Source organism: Thermobia domestica, chromosome 15 (assembly GCF_964235325.1).
Source record: "Thermobia domestica chromosome 15, izTheDome1.hap1.1, whole genome shotgun sequence".
NCBI lineage: Eukaryota > Metazoa > Arthropoda > Insecta > Zygentoma > Lepismatidae > Thermobia > Thermobia domestica.
Window position 1 is genome coordinate 157,070,694 of NC_137468.1, and position 19,189 is coordinate 157,089,882.

At 37.8% G+C, this 19,189-nt stretch overlaps 1 protein-coding gene, 1 long non-coding RNA gene and 1 other non-coding gene across 3 annotated transcripts in view; all 3 read right to left on the reverse strand.

Annotated features, from left to right (window-relative positions):
• Positions 1-407, reverse strand: part of LOC145671932 (uncharacterized) — a 92,403-nt gene extending 91,996 nt beyond the window's left edge. Inside the window, exon 1 of the mRNA XM_081741141.1 lies at positions 333-407. Within this exon, the coding sequence (XP_081597267.1) occupies positions 333-357 (25 nt within the window). The 5' untranslated portion in view covers positions 358-407. The remainder of the gene's footprint in view (positions 1-332) is intronic.
• Positions 398-18,337, reverse strand: LOC145671676 (uncharacterized). Its single transcript, XR_014128526.1, has 3 exons — positions 18,165-18,337; positions 10,203-10,306; positions 398-413 (listed from the first exon to the last, which is right to left on the reverse strand). It is a non-coding gene; the product is annotated as an uncharacterized LOC145671676 (long non-coding RNA).
• TRNAR-UCU (transfer RNA arginine (anticodon UCU)) lies at positions 8,708-8,781 on the reverse strand. The gene has a single exon. It is a non-coding gene; the product is annotated as a tRNA-Arg (tRNA).
• Positions 18,338-19,189: the final 852 nt, after the last annotated feature.

Here is a 19,189-nt window from a genome sequence, read left to right on the forward strand (position 1 = left end):
TTATTCATATAGTCCCGTCCAAGGGCGCCCATGTTGTGGTTTCCAGGGGGACAAATATAAGCGAGGTTTCAAATATAGTTTCAAATTTTGCTACAACTAATGTAAAAATTCTATTGGGTTTTCGATATTCCCAAGTACGATTTTCTCTTAGGGGAGGGGGGCGAGCGCCCTACCTTGCCCTCCTGATGGGCGCCCTTGGTCCTGTCACCTATCGTATGTGATACGTATTCACTTGAATTTTATTTATTTTTGAATTAATGTTCAATCTAAGAGGAAGCCTCGAGGACCACAGTTTATGAAACACTAATGTAATATTTAAGAACCAGAATTACCTGAACTTTGTTGTACATTCGACATCTCTGGCAGATCACGAGAACAGCACGGCTTTTGGTCGTCATCAACGACTGAAGATGCTGAAAAGAAGAAAGAAAATAAACTTTTAGTTTATATTAAAATTGTAGATAACTTAATTAAGCAGGCTATCGGTAAGTAAGGGTATAAGACCTGCCAACTGTTCTTGGCTTATCACCATTTTAAAGAGTCTTTCAATGTTAAAATACGTTGATAGCAACTATGAGAACATCGAAAACAAATATTAGCACTTCAGATATTGTTAATTGTATAAAGATAACCAACAAAGTTATGTCCGTTTTGTGGAGGTCTATGTTCCATTAGCCCACCGTGAGTTAAATGCGAATGGAGATAAGACGAAGGTCAGTTGTTGGTGTCGGTATATCCAACATACTACCTGGTTGTGGCAGTTCAATTACACCGTGAACTTGCGTAAGGACAAAGTGAACATGGGATCTCCACAGAGCGTCACAAGGGCAAACTGGGTTCAAACGCCACTGAAACGAGGCGGAAGATATGCCAGGCCTTTCGTGAGGGTGTCGTGACCACGCAGACAGTGCAGCAGTGGTTTAACAAGTTTAAGGACCGTAACGAAACACTCGAAGACGCACCACGTGCCGGAAGATCAACACATGTACAAAATAATCTTCAGGCAGCAACTGAGGCGAACAGTAGACAGATATGTGAGGAACTGGGGCTACAATTCAGTATGAGTGGAGAAACCATTCGGCAGCACCTCCATCAACATGGGAAGCACTACAAGTTGGGTCAATGGGTCCCACATGATTTGACACAAGGTCAGAAGGCAACGCGAGCAAACATTTGTGTTTCTTTGCTGTCTCGTCTGAGGAAGAAGCCCTTTCTGGACAGAGAGTTGACATGTGATGAGAAGTGGGCCCTGTACGTAACTTCACGGTGCCGTCATTATTGCTTAGCATCCCATGAACCTGTTCCAAAACAGCTGAAATCAGCACTACACCAGAAGGTCCTCCTGTGTGTTTGGTGGACTGCTCGTGGCATCGTACATCGGGAACTGCTACCAGCTGGTCAGAGCATCAACGCAATTGTGTACTGTCAGCAGTTGAGCCGTGTTCAAGAAAAACTCAAAACCCTGGAGCCAGCACTTCTGAATCGCAAAGTTGCCCTTCTGTTACAGGAGGACGTTAAGCCCCACATGGCTAGGATGACCCGGGACATCATCCTACACCTTGGATAGGAGAAACACTTTTGTATCCGCCATACTCCCCGAACATTACACCGTCCGATTATCACCTGTTCCATTCCTTGGACAATCACTTTAGAGGACGCCAGTTCAAATCCCTAGTAGAGGTGCCAAAATGCACTTGATACCTTCTTCGCTTCACGTCAAGCGAAGCTCTACCGCGATGGAATCCATGGGCTTCCAGAACGTTGGCAGAAAGTCGTCGATGATGATGGGGACTATTTTTGATCTTCCAGGTACGTGTTAGGTGACATATCGATGTTCGAAGTTAGTGGGTGAAAAAGCGACAGAACTTTCTTGGTTACCTTGATAGCAAAAATGCAACACGCTCAGAAAACTACTTTTGTGAAAAATTACAGAAAATGCACATTATTCGTTGCTTGGTATAAATGTCAAATAAATATATTGAGTAAAGCTTTGCTCATAGCAGAAAACAAAACTAATACGTACAAATTCTCAATGTTAGTTACTTATAGGATTGTCCACGAGACAGACGATACAGAGATTTCTTCACGAGTTTCGAAATGAGGCATAGTTCTTCCAAGAGAATATATTCATTTTTCGAGACAAGGGATTAGTTTCAATAAATGAAATGAAATCTTTCATTTTTACGTTCCACGGTTATGCCGCGTAGGCTAAAGGAGACGATGATGATGAGAATAAATAAAATGATGGAATGAAAAAGTGGGAGGAAACTAGAGAACCTCGAGAACCTCCCCCCTCACACACAACTCTTGTCTCGTGCTCATCCTTAGCTTGCTTAGATATTTATCATATCCTTGCAAGGTAAGGTACACACTGACCTTTATCTATCTGACTCTCAGGTGATTTTGGCTTATCACTGACCAATAATACAGCTGTCAATATTAGGTCCTCAATAGCTTATGTTCATCATGCTAGATGGGGTATCACCAACAACACAAGGAATATATTGAAAGAAAACCATGGCGTTGCTCCTATTTCTATGTTCCTTCATTCATTGACATCGTCCGTCAACACTGCCGCGGTGTTATCGCATTATCGCTTCACTCGGTCTCAAACCGGTAACATTAAGCCTGTGTTAACCATAACACCGGAAGTTCTTGATGTTGAAGTAACACGCTAAAGGGGTAGTCATGCTGGAACCAGTGGCCTGGGAAGAATTGAGTTGTATTAACGCTATTCCTTTTTACAGTGTATGATGTACTAAATACAAAAATAATATGAAATGAATATGTCTATTTGTCTCATACCTAAGCGATAACGTACACAATTTAATTTGATTTTAGCGTTCCTTTTAGCAGCGAAACTATATGAGGCGTAAACTTACAGCTTAATCTGGAACCGCATGAGCTCCTGCCGGGATCCAACCCGGGTCTCCCACGTCAAAGGCGTGTCTACTAACCGCTTAGCCACGAGTGAGGTCTGATAATGTACTCATGCACCACCATGATTCCATAATAACAAATCAGTGCTGCTAATACAATCAGTTATCCCAGGTTCCAAAACTCTTAAGCCTGAGATGTATGTACAAATGTTTTCCTTGATGTATAAGCTGGGGATAAAATAAGGATTTGCCAAATGCGGCCCCTGAGGGGAGAAAGGAGGTTAAGCTATCTTCACCGTTTACCAGATCTTCGAAACTTTTGGAAGTCAGAGCTTTGTTCAAATGTTTTCATAGATTCTAGACTGACGGTGAGATATTTGAGAGTTCCAATTTTACATCAGGTCAAAGGAGACAGATGATTGATGAAAATGAATTATTACAATATGAAATAGAGGTGAACGAAGATGTGGGAGGAAACAGGGGAACCCCGAAAATACCTATGGACACAATGTTATCCAACACAAACTAATCCAATACCCCAAACTTTTATGTAATTTTAGAGGTGGTTTTACTAATTTTCATATGATTTATCCTCTTACTGAATCTGTACACCCCCCAAAAATTTTAGACCACATTTATATATTGATTTTTTAAATAATCTAACCTTCTGTTGAGTTGGCAACATTGTTAATCGGGTGGTATTGCGAAGTACATAAAACAATGCTTCCTATGGATGGTTTACATAATTTCATTGAATTTTACGTACTAGTTCAAAAGTTACAGGGATGTCTCAAGATAAATGGTCCAATCTGTATAAATGATAATGCTGCAACCCGTGAGCAATTCTAGACACGTGATCTTCGTATATTAATACCGCCATTATTTCTATATTTCTTGGAGATAGTTGTCAACTCTACAAGATGATCCTCACTTATCTTGAAACCACTATAGTGATCGAAGTGAGAAGGTATGCGGTGGTATGCCATACCGCCCCTGGGTTCTCAGTAATGAGGACATACCGTCTCTAGTTTTTCAATGATCAAGACAATATTTAAATAGCCGGTATGTTGAGTCAAAATCATAATAAAACATACCACCTCTGCTTTTTTTTTTTTCATTTCGAACACTGCATTACAGTAACAATAAAAAATCTTAAGAATTCATCGAATTGTGTGGATCTCAGTCTTCGAGAAAAGATATCTTCTGAAAAAGATGTCTGGCATTGACTGAAATATTCATGTCATCACTTCCTTTCCGTAACCATGGTACTTGCCATTTTCTTTAAATAAGACTGTACATAATGTAATTTTTTTAATTAAAAAAAAAAACTTTCACTCGCTTCTGCAAGGGCGAATTTGTCCATGTCCTCAACCGATTTTAGCCAGAAGCAGTGAGGAGAGAAGCCTTAAAGAAAATGTATCACATTATGCAAAAATCGAATCAGGTTTGCTAGATGGGGTTGCATTTACTCCTTGATTTTTGAGGAATTTCAGCGCCAAACAATAGACAGATATGCTTAAGTTGGAGAAAGGGAGGTTTAGTTTCATTAAAATCAGATAAATTTATTTGATTGTTGCCAAGTAGAGACAAACGGATGGACAGGCACACAAATGCCTGTTGCATTGAATGTAATTTTTATCTACATGGAAAACCCGCCCAGACACAAATTATTACCATATAAATTATACGCTACCATACAAATTAAAGGGTCTGAAACGAGGACATTACCGGGAAAGCCATTACGTATGGTAGCCCTAACATATTATAATGCTCTTAGATTCCTAACCTAACTGTATCTGAACTAACTTATTTAACCTAAAATTAACTGCAGTTGTCTTCTTATGAAGAGAACTTTGGTAGAAGAGTGGCAAAATCAGTGACGTCAGCAAACTTCTGCTTTATGTTCCCGATGAGCACAAACACTTCTACGAATAGATCATGAATTGGCCTCCAGTTGAGCAGATCGACCCAGAAGTCCAAGACGATTGATGCTGTTTTCTTTTTAATTTGGGAAGAATAATCCTGTACCCTGTGTTTACTAAATTAATGTGGTCAATAAACATATCATTATTTCCATTTGGAGTTACGTTTTGTATGCTTACTATAGATTTTTAACTGGGCAAAAAATGTCTTAACACAATTTTGTGTTAACAAAGACATAAAATTATAAGCATATAGGGCTTCGTCTATAATTTACGTGCAAGGAGGGCTTCAGTCCATTGCGAAAAACAATTTTCTACCATGGTAATTAGCAAAAACAAAAACAAAAATTTTTTGGTATACAGCAATCGAATAATATAATTTTTATCTGCATGGAAAAAAGTTCATCTTGACATTATAGTTTCAAAACTTCATTTTTTTTTCCTCAAAACTAAGTTTAATTAACTAAAATCTTTTTGCAAAGTGATTCAGGTAAGGAGCACTTGTTCTTGAACCGCTATTGTGGTTGAAAATATTAGTTGCTGCAGCCATTAGCCATGTCAGCTATTACACTATAAATTGTTAAAAACTTTAAAATTGTTTTAAGCAAATTGATATGCACTATAGTTTGTAAAATAAAATGGCGCAGGCATATTGCCGGAAATCGTCCGTGTTAAATTAGTTGTTCTTCAGCTTTGAACATCGTAAATATTAATATTATTATCATCAAAAATGTCTACACTCAGAAAGAATTTGTATCATACTTCAAAAGAACTAAAAACGAACATTTGTATAAAAGTAAAATTGAATTAAATTGGAGTTTGAGATGGCTGTCCCTACATCGACGCCATATTACCTCGAACTCCGTAAGGAGCACTATAAAATATATAAAGACAAGAAGTAATTATCTACTTACACCTTCTTCTTCTTCCCTCGGGAGGAAGAAAATGCCGTCGATGATATGGGACTATGGCCGACCTGTAATTTAACAAATTAGTAATTAACATTTATTTGCAGTCACTGAAAACATAATATAATCTATATTGTATTCGCTAGTCTTTTGTTTTATAATCAAAAATGGAGAAGAACAAGTTGTATAATTTGGTTTTCAAGGACATAGTTTCTTTCTTTTTTTCTCTCTGTAGTTTTTAGTTTGTAATCATAGCATTTGTTGTCATCAGAGCCATAGCTATAAGTGGGGTGGGGCTAGTGGGGTCGTCGCCCCGGACGCTAATAGCAAAAGGGCGTCGATCGAGCATGAAGTGTTGGAAATCAGGCGTCGTCGCCTAGAAAAAGTATTGGAGCCCTATTACATCAATATTGTTATCGGTTTGCAAAGAAATAGATTTCTTAAAAATTGTCTTCCCCGCTCGGCTCGCAAACCAAACGTTTCAATAAGAGTTACAACAAATTTTTACTTATTACTTAAACAAAGTTGTTGCATATGATTTGTTAATGATGATGTGATATGCAAAATGCCGAGTAATGACTTACAGTGTACGCAGGAGCGTTTTCAAAATCAGAAACAGTCAAAGTCTGAAATACGTGTTCGGCGTTTTGATGGTGATGAATTTGCTTAGTTAATCACGCTTTTCTACACAATCGGGTTAATCACGACAATGAAAATGAAGGTATGAAAATGAGAGAAGTCAAGAGACAGACGCAAGCTGCTATTTGCGCGGGAATATTAGAAATGAATATAAACAAGGGGAATAATAACATTTTCGAACTTGAAGCAGTTGTAAAATAGGGGATTAAGGGGTCAGAACTTAACCCAACGAATTTTGTCTTTTTCAAAGATTGTTTACTATCCGTGTTATTATTATTATTATTACTATTCCATTGACATGAAATGCTTCCAGTTTGAAGGAATTCATTGGGAACATTTCTCCATCAACTGCTTCTATTTCTGTGGTCACATATAATCTAATATAAATAAAATAAAGAGTTTGTTTGTCTGTTTGTCTGTCTGTCTGTGTGCGGCCTGGAGACCAGACGAGTGGACCGAGAGTTACCAAATTTTAGTCACGAATACTTGGTCCAGGCTCCAGACCAGAGTTAAACGATTTTGTCAAAATTCGAACCAGGGGAATCTCATGGGGTCGTTTACGGGGACATATAAAAGTAGTAGAAAATAACCGATATTAGTGTTGAATTCATAGTTTTCGCGGGCGCTGAAATCAATGGTGAAACTCCGATCGCATTAACTTCCAAATTCACGCTATTCGGCTCTGGGCCGGGGGTCACCGCGGGGAGGGGTTAAATACCGAGACATATAAAAGTAATCCAAAATGAGCGATATTAGTGTCAAATCCAAAGTTTTCGCGGTCGCTGAAATCAATGGTGACACTTCCATTAACGATGACTTGCAAATTTAGTTACAATTGTATGCGGACCGGGAGTCAGCGGGAGGGGGGATACCGAGGCATAGAAAAAAATAGCACAAAATAACCAATATTAGTATCAAATCCATAGTTTTTGCGGTTGCTGAGATCAATGGTGATACTCCCACAGGCGTTGACTTCTAAATACAGCCCCCGTGCGACGCATGGGTACATAGAATAAAATTACAAAAGTTTACAGTTATTACTGGAAATTAATGCTGTCACCCATTTCGAACATTTTAAAAGCACATACTTTCTAATGTATTGAAATTTCATTTCTTATCGATAGTATAAAACGTTATAAACACAGTAGTTGTAAATTTTCATAGCTATTCTCCAAGTGGATTTCTATACAATCAAAGGTTAACAAAAAAAATCTAAAATAAGCCTCTTGAAAACAGCATTTATTTGTTAAAGAATGCATAATGATCACTTTTGGTTCTTGCAATGGTCTGTCTAAGCAGCGTAATAAAAATTCAGCGTAGCATAACAACAAAAGATGTTTCTCTTATATATATATATATATATATATATATATATATATATATATATATATATATATATATATATATATATATATATATATATACAGGGGTGCCCACAAGGGGGGCTATGACGCAAACTGCGTCATTGAAATATTTGGGGGATTAAAAATCTATATAAATATGTTTGAGGAGGTATAAAAATTAATCGAAAAGATTTTTTTTTCATGGAAGAACACCTACGGATAGCAATTGAGGGGGGGGGTGCGTCATGGACATGAGGGGGGGTGGGCACCACTGATATATATATATATATATATATATATATATATATATATATATATATATATATAAACAAGGGGGGAGAGCTTGGCAAGGTGAATGTAATGGGGGCACCGAATTGTACTTAGCTCCGAGTGCCGAAATCTGTAGCTACGGCAATGGTTGTCACAAGTATCTTCGTTCCAAAATATGATTATGTAAGTCCTTGAACTTCAGATTCAATTATTTATTTTCACAAGTATCCTCAGCTGTAAGTGATAAACATAATTAACAGAGAAGCTAATGCGTTAAAAAGTAAATTTTAATTATTCGGAACTACTGTCTGTATCAAGGTACTGTTAGGAAATAGTGTTTCATACATGTTACTTTCAAAATTAGGATAAAATTTAAGTTCAATTTTTAAAACAATTTGAAATATAACATTCATCATCGTGGAATGTTAAAATAAGATATTTTTTAAAGAAAGATTAAGACTAATTCTTTTAAATACACGTTTTCAAAAGTGGATTTAGGATTTACATTTCTGGGCTTTCGGCATCTAAGACCATTTAACCCTTCACGTTTTGAGGGCTGACGTCCCTCGGCGAGCACACAATCCGGGGGAAGGGAAGGAAGAAAGGATTGGGGAAGGAAGGGAGTGGCCTGGGACCTATAAGTTAGGTACCACCCCGGCATTTGCCTGGTGTGAATGAGGAATACCCAGGAAAACCTAATTCAGGGTGGCTGGCCTGAAAAAGCGTTTTACACTTTTTCGACCGAGTGCCCCCACCGGGAATCGAACCCGGGACCGCTCACACAGAAGGCGAGAGCGTTAGCGACTACGCTACGCGGGGCCACATGTTTTCAAAAGGTAGATGCAGCAAACCCCATTTTCACCTAAGCCAAAACCATGGAGCTATAATGTGGATGCATTTTCCTCTTATCTACTGACTAGCCTCTGGTATACGAGATCCTGGGATCGATTCCCGATAGGAGAGCAATGATGGATTGATCTCACTTTAACTATAGGTATATGTTCAGTCTTGTTGCCAACAAAGGATTAAATATATTAATAAATCACTCAACATGGATAAAGCCAGAAATGTTTGAAATCTATACTCAGCATTCTTCAAGATGAAAGTGTCAAGGATAACGTGCCACAAAAATGTCTCACAAATGGAGCTGCAAAATATACAATCAATCAGATGCGGAGCTTTACCTCATCCACAATATTCACAAGACCTTTCATCCACTGACCTACATCTTTTCTGCATCTAAACAGCTTCTTGCAGGGATATTCTTTTCAGATCTTTTTTTTTTTTTTTGAAAAATGATATACAGGGTGCGTCATATGTAACGCCCTTTCTAGCTTTAATTGCTTTGAACTTACCAAGGGTTATAGCTTGGGCTACCATTTCTTCAATGGGAATAATAGGGCCGATATTCTTTGATGGCACTGTTAATCAAGATAATTATTTACGTATGCTACAAACTGAGTTCTGGCTCCGAGTTCAAAATCAGAATGATATTTACTTTCAGCAGCATGTATTAAACATTCGAGAATGATTAAATGTTTATTTTGAGGGCAGATGTATAGGACGACGTGGAGCAATTGAGTGGCCATCAAGGTCACTAGACCTAACACCACCAGACTTTTTCGTGTGGAGTGTATTAAAATATCTTGTTTACAGCCTGAAACCAAAAACAATTCCTGAGTTAAAACAAGCAATTTCCGACAAATTTTCTGAAATTTACTTGGAAATGTGTCAAAAGGTTTGTAGAAGTGTTGTTGGTAGGATTCAACATTGTACTGAACAAGAAGGTGGACATTTCGAAAATGTTATTTAATCTCAATGAGTGACGTTGTTTTGTTGTTTTCATGGAGCAATACTTAATTTCTTAGAAACTACTGTACTTTATGTTATACATCTAACTAGCGCAATTAATTTGAGTAATTAAAAAAGGGCGTACTTATGCCGCACCCTGAATTCTAAGGCAACTAATGGGATATTTATTTATGAAACATGAACGAAAGCTCTAGAGTCGTTTTCGAGGAAAGGCTATAAAAGTAACTTATCCCCAAGAGTAAACTACCCGTTCTGGATTCTTGCGAAAGGTGACTTATAATATGGTTCTTAATAATATATTATTTATTTAATGATGAAATGTCATTAGAAACATTTTTCAAAAAATTTGCATGTTTTTTTTTTTTTTTTAAATGTCATCATTCAGTAAACTACTCTCCAATAAAAATGTATTTATCTATAAATTCATACCTGTCTACGGTCTCAGTAATATGCTCAAGTATTTCACACAATGGTGAGCCGCGAACAAACCTCAGCCGAATGATCAATCTTGTTGTCTGCACATTCAGGTTTGTCTGAAAAAAGGTATTAATAAATAACGACTAATACTCTGTTAAAAATTATTTAATCTACACTAGCTCTTTTCTTGGTAAAAAGAGAAAGAAGAATCATCTACTTCTAAATTGTTCATTAGTATTTTCTCACATCAAAAGCAAAAACAACTACTACTTCTGCTACTATTAGTTCCACTATAAATAATAATAATAATAATAATAATAATAATAATAATAATAATAATAATAATAATAATAATAAGAAGAAGAAGAAGAAGAAGAAGAAGAAGATTCATTTCTGTACCATGAACCAAAGTTGTGAAAAACCAGCCTAGTGAGTTTTATTGGGTAACTAGCAGCGTTCACCCCGCTTCGCTGCGGTCACCCCGGAACGCAATAAACGTTGTTATTTAGATAATTTTTACTTTTTCGCTTTCAAGTGATATGATAAAAACCATAGAAGATTGCAGTAAATGTTAACATTATATCGCCTGTCATTTATGTTAACCCGCCGAGTGACACGGTCATGCGGGTTGCATATAAATACGTTTATTTTTATACCTATGATGAACTAACAAAGGATTTGTACGTTATGGACACTTGAATGGTCAATTATCTCAAGACACTGGTAATTAAAAATTAAAGTGATATGATAAAAACCATCTAGGGTCCAAATCCTAATAACCCCCCAAAAATGAAAGAAATTGGTTCAGCCGTATTAGCGTGATGAGCTAACAAAGGATTTGTACGTTCTCTTTTATATAATAGATATTAGGTTTTATTTGGTAAAATTGGATGTTATTGTACAAAATTAGGTTTTATTAAATTTTGTACGTACATTTAAAGCCATGTATCTTATTTAAAATACCACTTAAACATTCATAATCTATTGTACACATTTGGAATGAAACTATGGAATTCCCCTGTCGCACAAAGAAAATCCATGGAAGCCCACCCGCACTTTGCACTCGTTTATATTTCGATTTCTCGAAAGGTGGAAATAGACCCTATTACACTCAGGATTTCAAGGCCAGCCGTCCTGACAGAAGATTTTTTTTCTTTCATTCAAAACAAGCCAGGTAAACACTATGACAGTACCTCAAGTCAGGAGTCAGAGACAAAAGAAAGTGGCTTTGTAACCCTTTTGGCACAAACGCTGTGTCATGCACACATGAAACGTTATCACCAATTATCATGATCTAGAACAGGGACTTACTGCAACCCAGGGGCCCACCAGGAAGGTGCTTTCTTGGGGACCCATTCACGTGTACGTACTGCTCCCCTCCCCTGACAATTAAAAGGAGTCCGGGAGTGTCACTCCGATCAAGCATCCTGAAAAGTCTTATAAAATGCAGATTTAAAACTTTTTAGGCAACAATTTCTTCCCTGACACTAACTGATCTGACGTAATGCTCAATCCCCCATTCTTCTCTTGCAACTCTACATCCTCCATTAATTCACATCTCTCTCTAAAAATAACAATGGTATACCTGTGACCATGAGCGGCGATTAGAAGAGGTAAAGGGGCAGTTTCCCCCCACTTTCTTGAAATGACCCATTAATGTATATAGTTTCATTTGGAAATATAAAGTTTTTGTATGTATTAATGGTTCATAGGATAAAAATTGTGCCATAAAATATTTGCCGTCCCGTGAGTACGTATTGGTTGTCTTCCCGTTCAGTTAAGAAAGCTACAGGAATTGCGTTTTAATTGCCACGAAAAATGGCCCAAAAATTAACCTATTGGAGCGTCACAATTCGAGTGTACTTTCATTCTTCTTACAAGGGCTCAATATGTTAGTCAGCCGCTTTGGTAGTAATTGAGATATTTCCTTAAAAAAAAAAGTCCTTCCCAACTTGTGAATCACGTTATTCTTTAATTGCACAAAAATCGAAAGTTCCTAATATGTCTTTTCATCTTTCTAATAGTAAGGAATATTTTGATTTGATTTTTTAAAGTTTAACATCCTGTTCAGCAGTGAGGCTATATGGGACGTGGATCTACTGATTAACGTGGAACACGAACCTAATGTGCTCACGCCAGGAATCGAACCTGGGTTTCCCACGTCAAAGGCGCGGCAATATTTGCAGTTAATATACGAGTTTAGGGGTGTACATATACAATTTTGTATATACAATTAAATTTAGTGAATTCAACATAATTCTAGGTTTTAGGATTATTTTGTATAACTGGAGGGATTCTAAGTATTGTTGAGTTTTGATGTATTCCAAGAAAGTGAAAACTGCACCTAATGGCAACGAACATGTTTCGGGAAGCTGCAAAAGTAACTATTTCTTTAAATGTTGTAGCATATGCTTGTAGTATTTACTGTCTTTCTAAGAGTAATAACATACATTTAATAGCATGTGTGAAATTAAAAATATAAGTTGTTCATTAATTCCCGGTTTCAATGTAACTTTTGTAAAACAAGCCTCATTTTTCATTACTATTCGATTAATACTATCCTTTCTGTTTATTTGTTTTGCAAATTTGTTATTAAATAATCTGATCACACAATTTTCCAGACAGAATTTTAAGATGTTCTTGAGCAAGGAATCAAATCTCTTCTTACACCTTCGTTGTTTAAGAGTAAAAAGCGCTAGTATCTACTTGCGTTGCTCTTGCTAATTTACTTAATAAAATATGAAACACGATATACGGTATTTTAACTGGAAAATATAGTATCGTAATAGTTATACGATCTTTCGTCAAACTAAATGTTAGAAGCAACCATGAAAACTAACATTGATATACAAATATTGAGATCATGTCTTTTCCCCCCACTTTTAACGTCCAACCGCCGCCACTGCCTGTTATGAACCCTTTATAGGCGCCGCTGGTACATATACAAACACATATATGAATAATTAGAAGTAATTTGTAATTTATACCAATGCAACACTTCTCCATTGCCATGTGTTACCAGTGAGTAAGGGGTCCCAAAATTTTTAAAAATTACTGAAAATATTTTCACCATAAAAGTTTAAAAAACATTACATAAGTCACTTCCTATATAATTCATGGACCCTTTTGAACTTGTTGAGAGAAGACCCATCATAAAAGTTTTAATGGGGTCCCCTTGTATTTTCCAGCTCCAGGGCCTCCAATAGTCTTAATCGGACCCTGCATATTTTCTCTACGGAAAACAATGGTGCTGTAAAATGTAAATTATTATTTAGTTTCAAGTTATGGCATCATTTGAAATTTCAATTTAACTGAATACTTCAATATTAGCAAATTTAGAAAGCAGAGTGGGAAATCAGGAATCTTTCAAAGGTTGAATTACGAAAAATGTGAAAGGCTATTTTCGCAATATCATGGGCTGGCAACACTGGTTTGGGATTAGCTGATTGTATTACTCAAAGATGTTAGAAATAGACGATCTGCCCATGTGTATCTTCATCCTATTAAATCGGTGAAGCCAAAAAGCAACCGAGCATCGGCACGTCTGATTGGCTACTCTCGTTTCTACCATCGTCTGATTGGCTACTTTCGTTTCCGCCATGATTGTTGGCTCAAAACATTGCGATTCTATTGGGCAGAGTGGGGGTGGCGAAACTGTGACGTATGGCTTCAAGATTTTGTTGTAAGGGCAGATCCTGTATTTTATAAGATCCTTGGTATTACGGTATCCGTTCCGTTACTCCCATATGCCAGGAGCACGTGACGAGTGTCATTTTGTGCATATACCGCTACGTACGATACGAGGCAGAGCCTTAAAAAAAAATAAAATAAAATAAAATAAAAATCACCGTTCAGGGCTCACCAAAAAATTTTCCGGTTTCCCGCCTCTCCAGTACGACCCTGCCCTAGAACTTATATGCTTGCTTAAAAAGTGATTTTTTTCTTATCTTCAGAGGATATAATATTATACATTTTCCATTCTTTGCGTTTGACGATGTAAGATGATGGCGTCCCTTCAAATTTGGGCTTGAAATGAAACCACGTGTTCTGGGATAGCTTAAAAATATGGAAGGAAAAGAAAGTTTATCACTTACTTTCATGAGCGGAGCGATGGGGGACGTGGGGGCTATTGCCCCCCAACTTTTTGACAAAAAATGAGTTATTCATATTAACTCTACACTCGTCTAGGAAGTATTTCACAGATCCGAGACCCACCAAAAAGTCTGTCCTCCCCCCAGTATACAATTCCTAACTCCGCCCATGCTTACTTTACGATATTTTAGGTCCACAGTTCGTGCGTATATATTAACACATGATCATTATAGTGTTTCCCTCCTTTCTCTCTCCTCATTTCCTTACCTACATCCAGAAAATCTTATATGATTTAGTTCTGTGGCAATCAAGGGCCGTATATTGTAATCACGCTCGACTCTAGCCATAGGAGATAAATACACGGTTCTGATTGGTTGAAGTTATCCGTTTCTCGCCATGTGGCATACATATAGCAGAAATCAAACCGCAACGCCTGTCGATCCTCGTGGCCGAGCATGCTAAGGTATATAAATATATAATACTTTTTCATATTTATATAAATATATATGATATTTGGTATTATCAAACAGGATTGAGAAATATCTTTCCCTCGCAACTATTCTAGAAATAGCAATGAACACGGCACACGCATTACGTATAGAGTAGTTTTTCCAACGTAGATTATGTTAGGGAAACTGTAGTCGGGGTCGCTCCAGAAGGGTACCGGTACCAAATTTCAAAAAAGTTATTTTTTTTAAGCTTTTCCCTATTTTACCTCAAATTTCCCTTTTCTTGTACATCATGCACATATGTGCATGATACCATTTAAAAGCTTATTTCATTGAAAAGCTAATGACATATTAGCCATCACATTCGGATGAATAGCACTAAAGCAATACTTACGTACAGTACTTGTAAGTCAACTTCGGTTGCGATCTTGACAATTAAAGTGGATACCAATTTTGTTTTTCAAACAACTTTACTATTTAAGAATTCCAGAATAATAGTCGACATGGCTAATGGCCGCGGCATTTCTATTATAAAGCCACCATTGGGGTTATAGAACAAGCACAAGTAGTTTCGATAACGTATAATTCGAAATTAAGTATTTTAGAATAATCATACGGATTCAATTCTGTTTAAGTTATTGTAGTATCCAACGATATTCATACTTTATGTAAATAATTGTGGGATTAAGTTTACAACGCCCGCTCCAAATGGTATACTCACTCAGAACCAAGAAATCAGACTGTATTAATTTTATGAAAATGGGTCAAAACTTTAATAACCTTAAACTAATCAGTTCCTGCCCCATCCCTACTTATCTCTATCGGCAAGAGTTTACTTTGTGCCGACCAGTGACTGCAACCGATTCACCTGACCTGGTTCCCGGAGGAACAGTTCAGGAAGAACAAAACCCAACCAACCCTTGCGGGGCTTCTAACCCGTTCCTACTACTACTACTTATACTATGGAGTCACTGGTCGGCACAAAATAAACTCTTACCTCCCTATCTTATTCTACTCTACCCTACCCTACTCTACTACACCCTTTTAAAGCGATCCTATTATTGATGCACAGGTGGAGCGTGTAAAGTTTACCCTAATTGAGTGCGTATATATAAAGGTAACCAAGAAAGTTCTGTCTCTTTTTCACCCAACATCTTCGAACATCGATATGTCACCTAAGGCGTAACTGGAAGATCAAAAATGGTCCTCATCAGCATCAACGACATTCTGGCAACGCTCTGGAAGGCCATGGATTCCATCGCAGTAGAACTTGGTGGGTTCTGGAGCGAAGAAGGTATCAAGTGCATTTTGGCGCCTCTACTAGGGATTTGAACTGGCGTCCTTTAAAGTGATTTTTCAATGAATGGAACAGGTGATAATTGGACGGTGCAATGTCCGCGGAGTATGGTGGATGCAATAGTGTTTCCCATCCAAGGCGTAGAATGGTATCCCGGGCCATCCTAGCCACTTAGGGCTTAGCGTTTTCCTGTAACAGGAGGACACTTTTGCGATCAGAAGTGCTGGCTCCAGAGTTTTGAGTTTTCCTTGAACACGGCTCAACTGCTGACAGTACACATTTACATTGATGCTCTGATCAGTTGGTAGCAGTTTCTGATGCATGATCCCGAGAGCAGTCCAGCAAACACACAAGGGAACCTTCTTCTGGTGCAGTTCTGTTTCGGCTATTTTGGAACCGGATCATGGAATGTTAACCCATGATGACGGCGCCGTAAAGCTTCGTACAAGACCCACTCTCCCTCACAGGTCAACACCCTGTCCAGAAATGGTTCCTTCCTCAGATGAAACAGCAGAGAAACACAGGTGTCTGGTAACGTTGCCTTCTGGCCCGGAGTCAAATCATGTGGGACCCATCGACCCAACTTGTAGTAATTCCGAAGTTCATGGAGGTGTTCCGAATGGTTTCTCAACTCACACTGAATTGTAATCACGGTTCCCCACATGTCTGGTCACTGTTCCCCTCAATTGCTGCCTGAAGATCTTTATTTTGTTCATGTGCTGGTCTTCCGGGACGTGATGCGTCTTCGAGTATTTCGTACCGTCCTTAACTTGTTAAACCACTGCTGCACCGTCCGCGTAGTCACGACACTCTCACCAAAGGCCTGGCATATCTTCCGCTCCGCTGCAGCGGCGTTTGACCCCAGCTTGAACTCGTACAGCATACACGCCCTTATGACGCTCTGTGGAAGTCCCATGTCACTCTGTCTTTACGTAAGCTCACGGTGTAACTAAACTGCCATAACCAGGCAGTATGTTGGATATACCCACAGCAACAACTGATCTTATCTCCATTCGCATTCAACTCACGGTGTGAGAGCGAATTGAACACAGACCTCCATAAAAGGCGACAGAACTTTCTTTATAGTAGTGTTGTTCAAGAGGAGAGAGCATGAATATGTCGTACTAGTTTGAATCCGTGAGAATTTCGTAATTGGATTATCTTCTATCTTGTTTAAATAATGGCTTTCACTTCAGGAAAAATAAAGTATGTTACTAAGTTCATGACAAAGGACCCAACACATGTCATTCAATAACATACTTGTTTAATAGCTAAGTTTATTAAGTTTTCCATACCGCGTAATTTGTTTGCCTTCTGTAACTAAATGATCATTCTTTTGTTATTGTACAACGAAGCTATTAAAATGTATTTGTGATGATATGATGCGAAAGAACTGTTTCGGAAGGAGAAATGGCTTATTTTGTGGTTCTCTGAATAAAGGACTAAATAATTGTCTTATATACATTGCTGGTTTAAAGTTTCCGGACTAATATGGTCCATTCACTAGCAGAGTTGTTTTATGACCTCTAACTAGAAGCTGGGATTGATGATCTCACCTTCTGTAACGAATGAGACAATTGGCATCGAAATCAGACAATGAACAAAATGTTGACTCGTAACTTCAGTACACGAAACTCAGGGGATCTTGGTACTCGTAGACTGATCCATGCTTTTGACTGTCGTTCCTGCAACGTTATGTAGAAGGCCAGCGTTTTCCACGATTGGAGAAAACCAACCGATGCGAGAAGAAGAATAAGCCAATCATAGATCATCTTCAGAAGAATGAAATACTAGAATGGGAAGTAAAAGTTTGTGCTTTTCACTACATGAGTTACTTGGCAAAATCCTGAAGAAAACATTTCCATAAGTACATTTTTTTTTTCAGGCATGCGTGAAACATCACAAGGAAGCCACCGTTTCCATCTGAGAATCGAAATTTCTTCCTTGGTTCTATTATGCCATATTGTGCATAGCGAGTAGCTGGTACGTGAAATCCAATAATTTTAACATTTGCTTCGCAATTAAGGATAGGTTAAATCAACAATAGATTATTGCTATAAAAACTGTAAACTAAATTTCTTACGATGGGACAATTTGATTAAAAAGAAGAAAAGATCATTACTAGTGTGTACTTACCACAATCCTTTCAGCCAAAAGGAAGTCAATGTGTTGTAATCCAGCAATAATGGTCATTGCTCTAGCACCTTGTAAGCAATTGCTGAGGGCTGCAGTTCCAGGCCGTAACATCCTCCATTTCCGCTGATAAGATCTCCAAATGCCTCTCCAGTATTCTTCGTTATCCATAACTTAACAACTGTTTTTTACATTTAAATAAATATACTCAAATTAATGAACAGATTTTAAAAACACGAAAACATTGTATAGCTATTTAAGAGTTAGTATAAACTCAGAGCTTAACGGATTTTCATGGTACCATACAGGGTGAGTCAGAAATACAAATCTACACAATTGATGTCACAGTATTCCCTACTGATACTTTTATTAGAAACGCAAAGCGTTATTTAAAATTTAGATGTTGAAAGTAGATAGTAGTAGAGAAGATTTTGCTAATAGGAGAATTGCTATCTACTAATACGCAGTTTTTTCTTTTCTTCTATCTTTTAAAATAAATTACTACCAAACCTTTTCTTCTTCCGCAATAGAGGCAGTGCCGTGCCATGCGGGGGGGGGGGGGGACGGCGACGTATATGGACGCCGAAGTAAGGGGACGCAAAATTCGGGAAGAAAAAAGCGTGTCTTCACTGTTCGCCTTTTCCCGTTTTGCCTTATGATTCTTATTGTAAGAAACGTCAATCATAAATTGGTACTTAATGACTTGTTATCGTAAGGCAAATCGGGAATTCCCCTTTCGCCTTACAATAATTTTCATATATTGGTAGCCCTACTTTAGCAAATATAAATGTAATTTAAAATGTTCAACAGAAGGATTCTGAGAAACTGGAAAGAAAGAAGTTTCATTGAAAAAGAAGGTAACAATGTAATGAATTGGAATTCAGAACTCAGAATTAATGATCACAGGGCAGGGGTGGACTGGCGAACTTTGGCCCACCACCGAAGTTTTTACCCACGAATCCGACCATCAAGGCTCACGAATTCGGATTTTCGACGCCCAACTGCCATTCACGGCAACAAAGTTATAC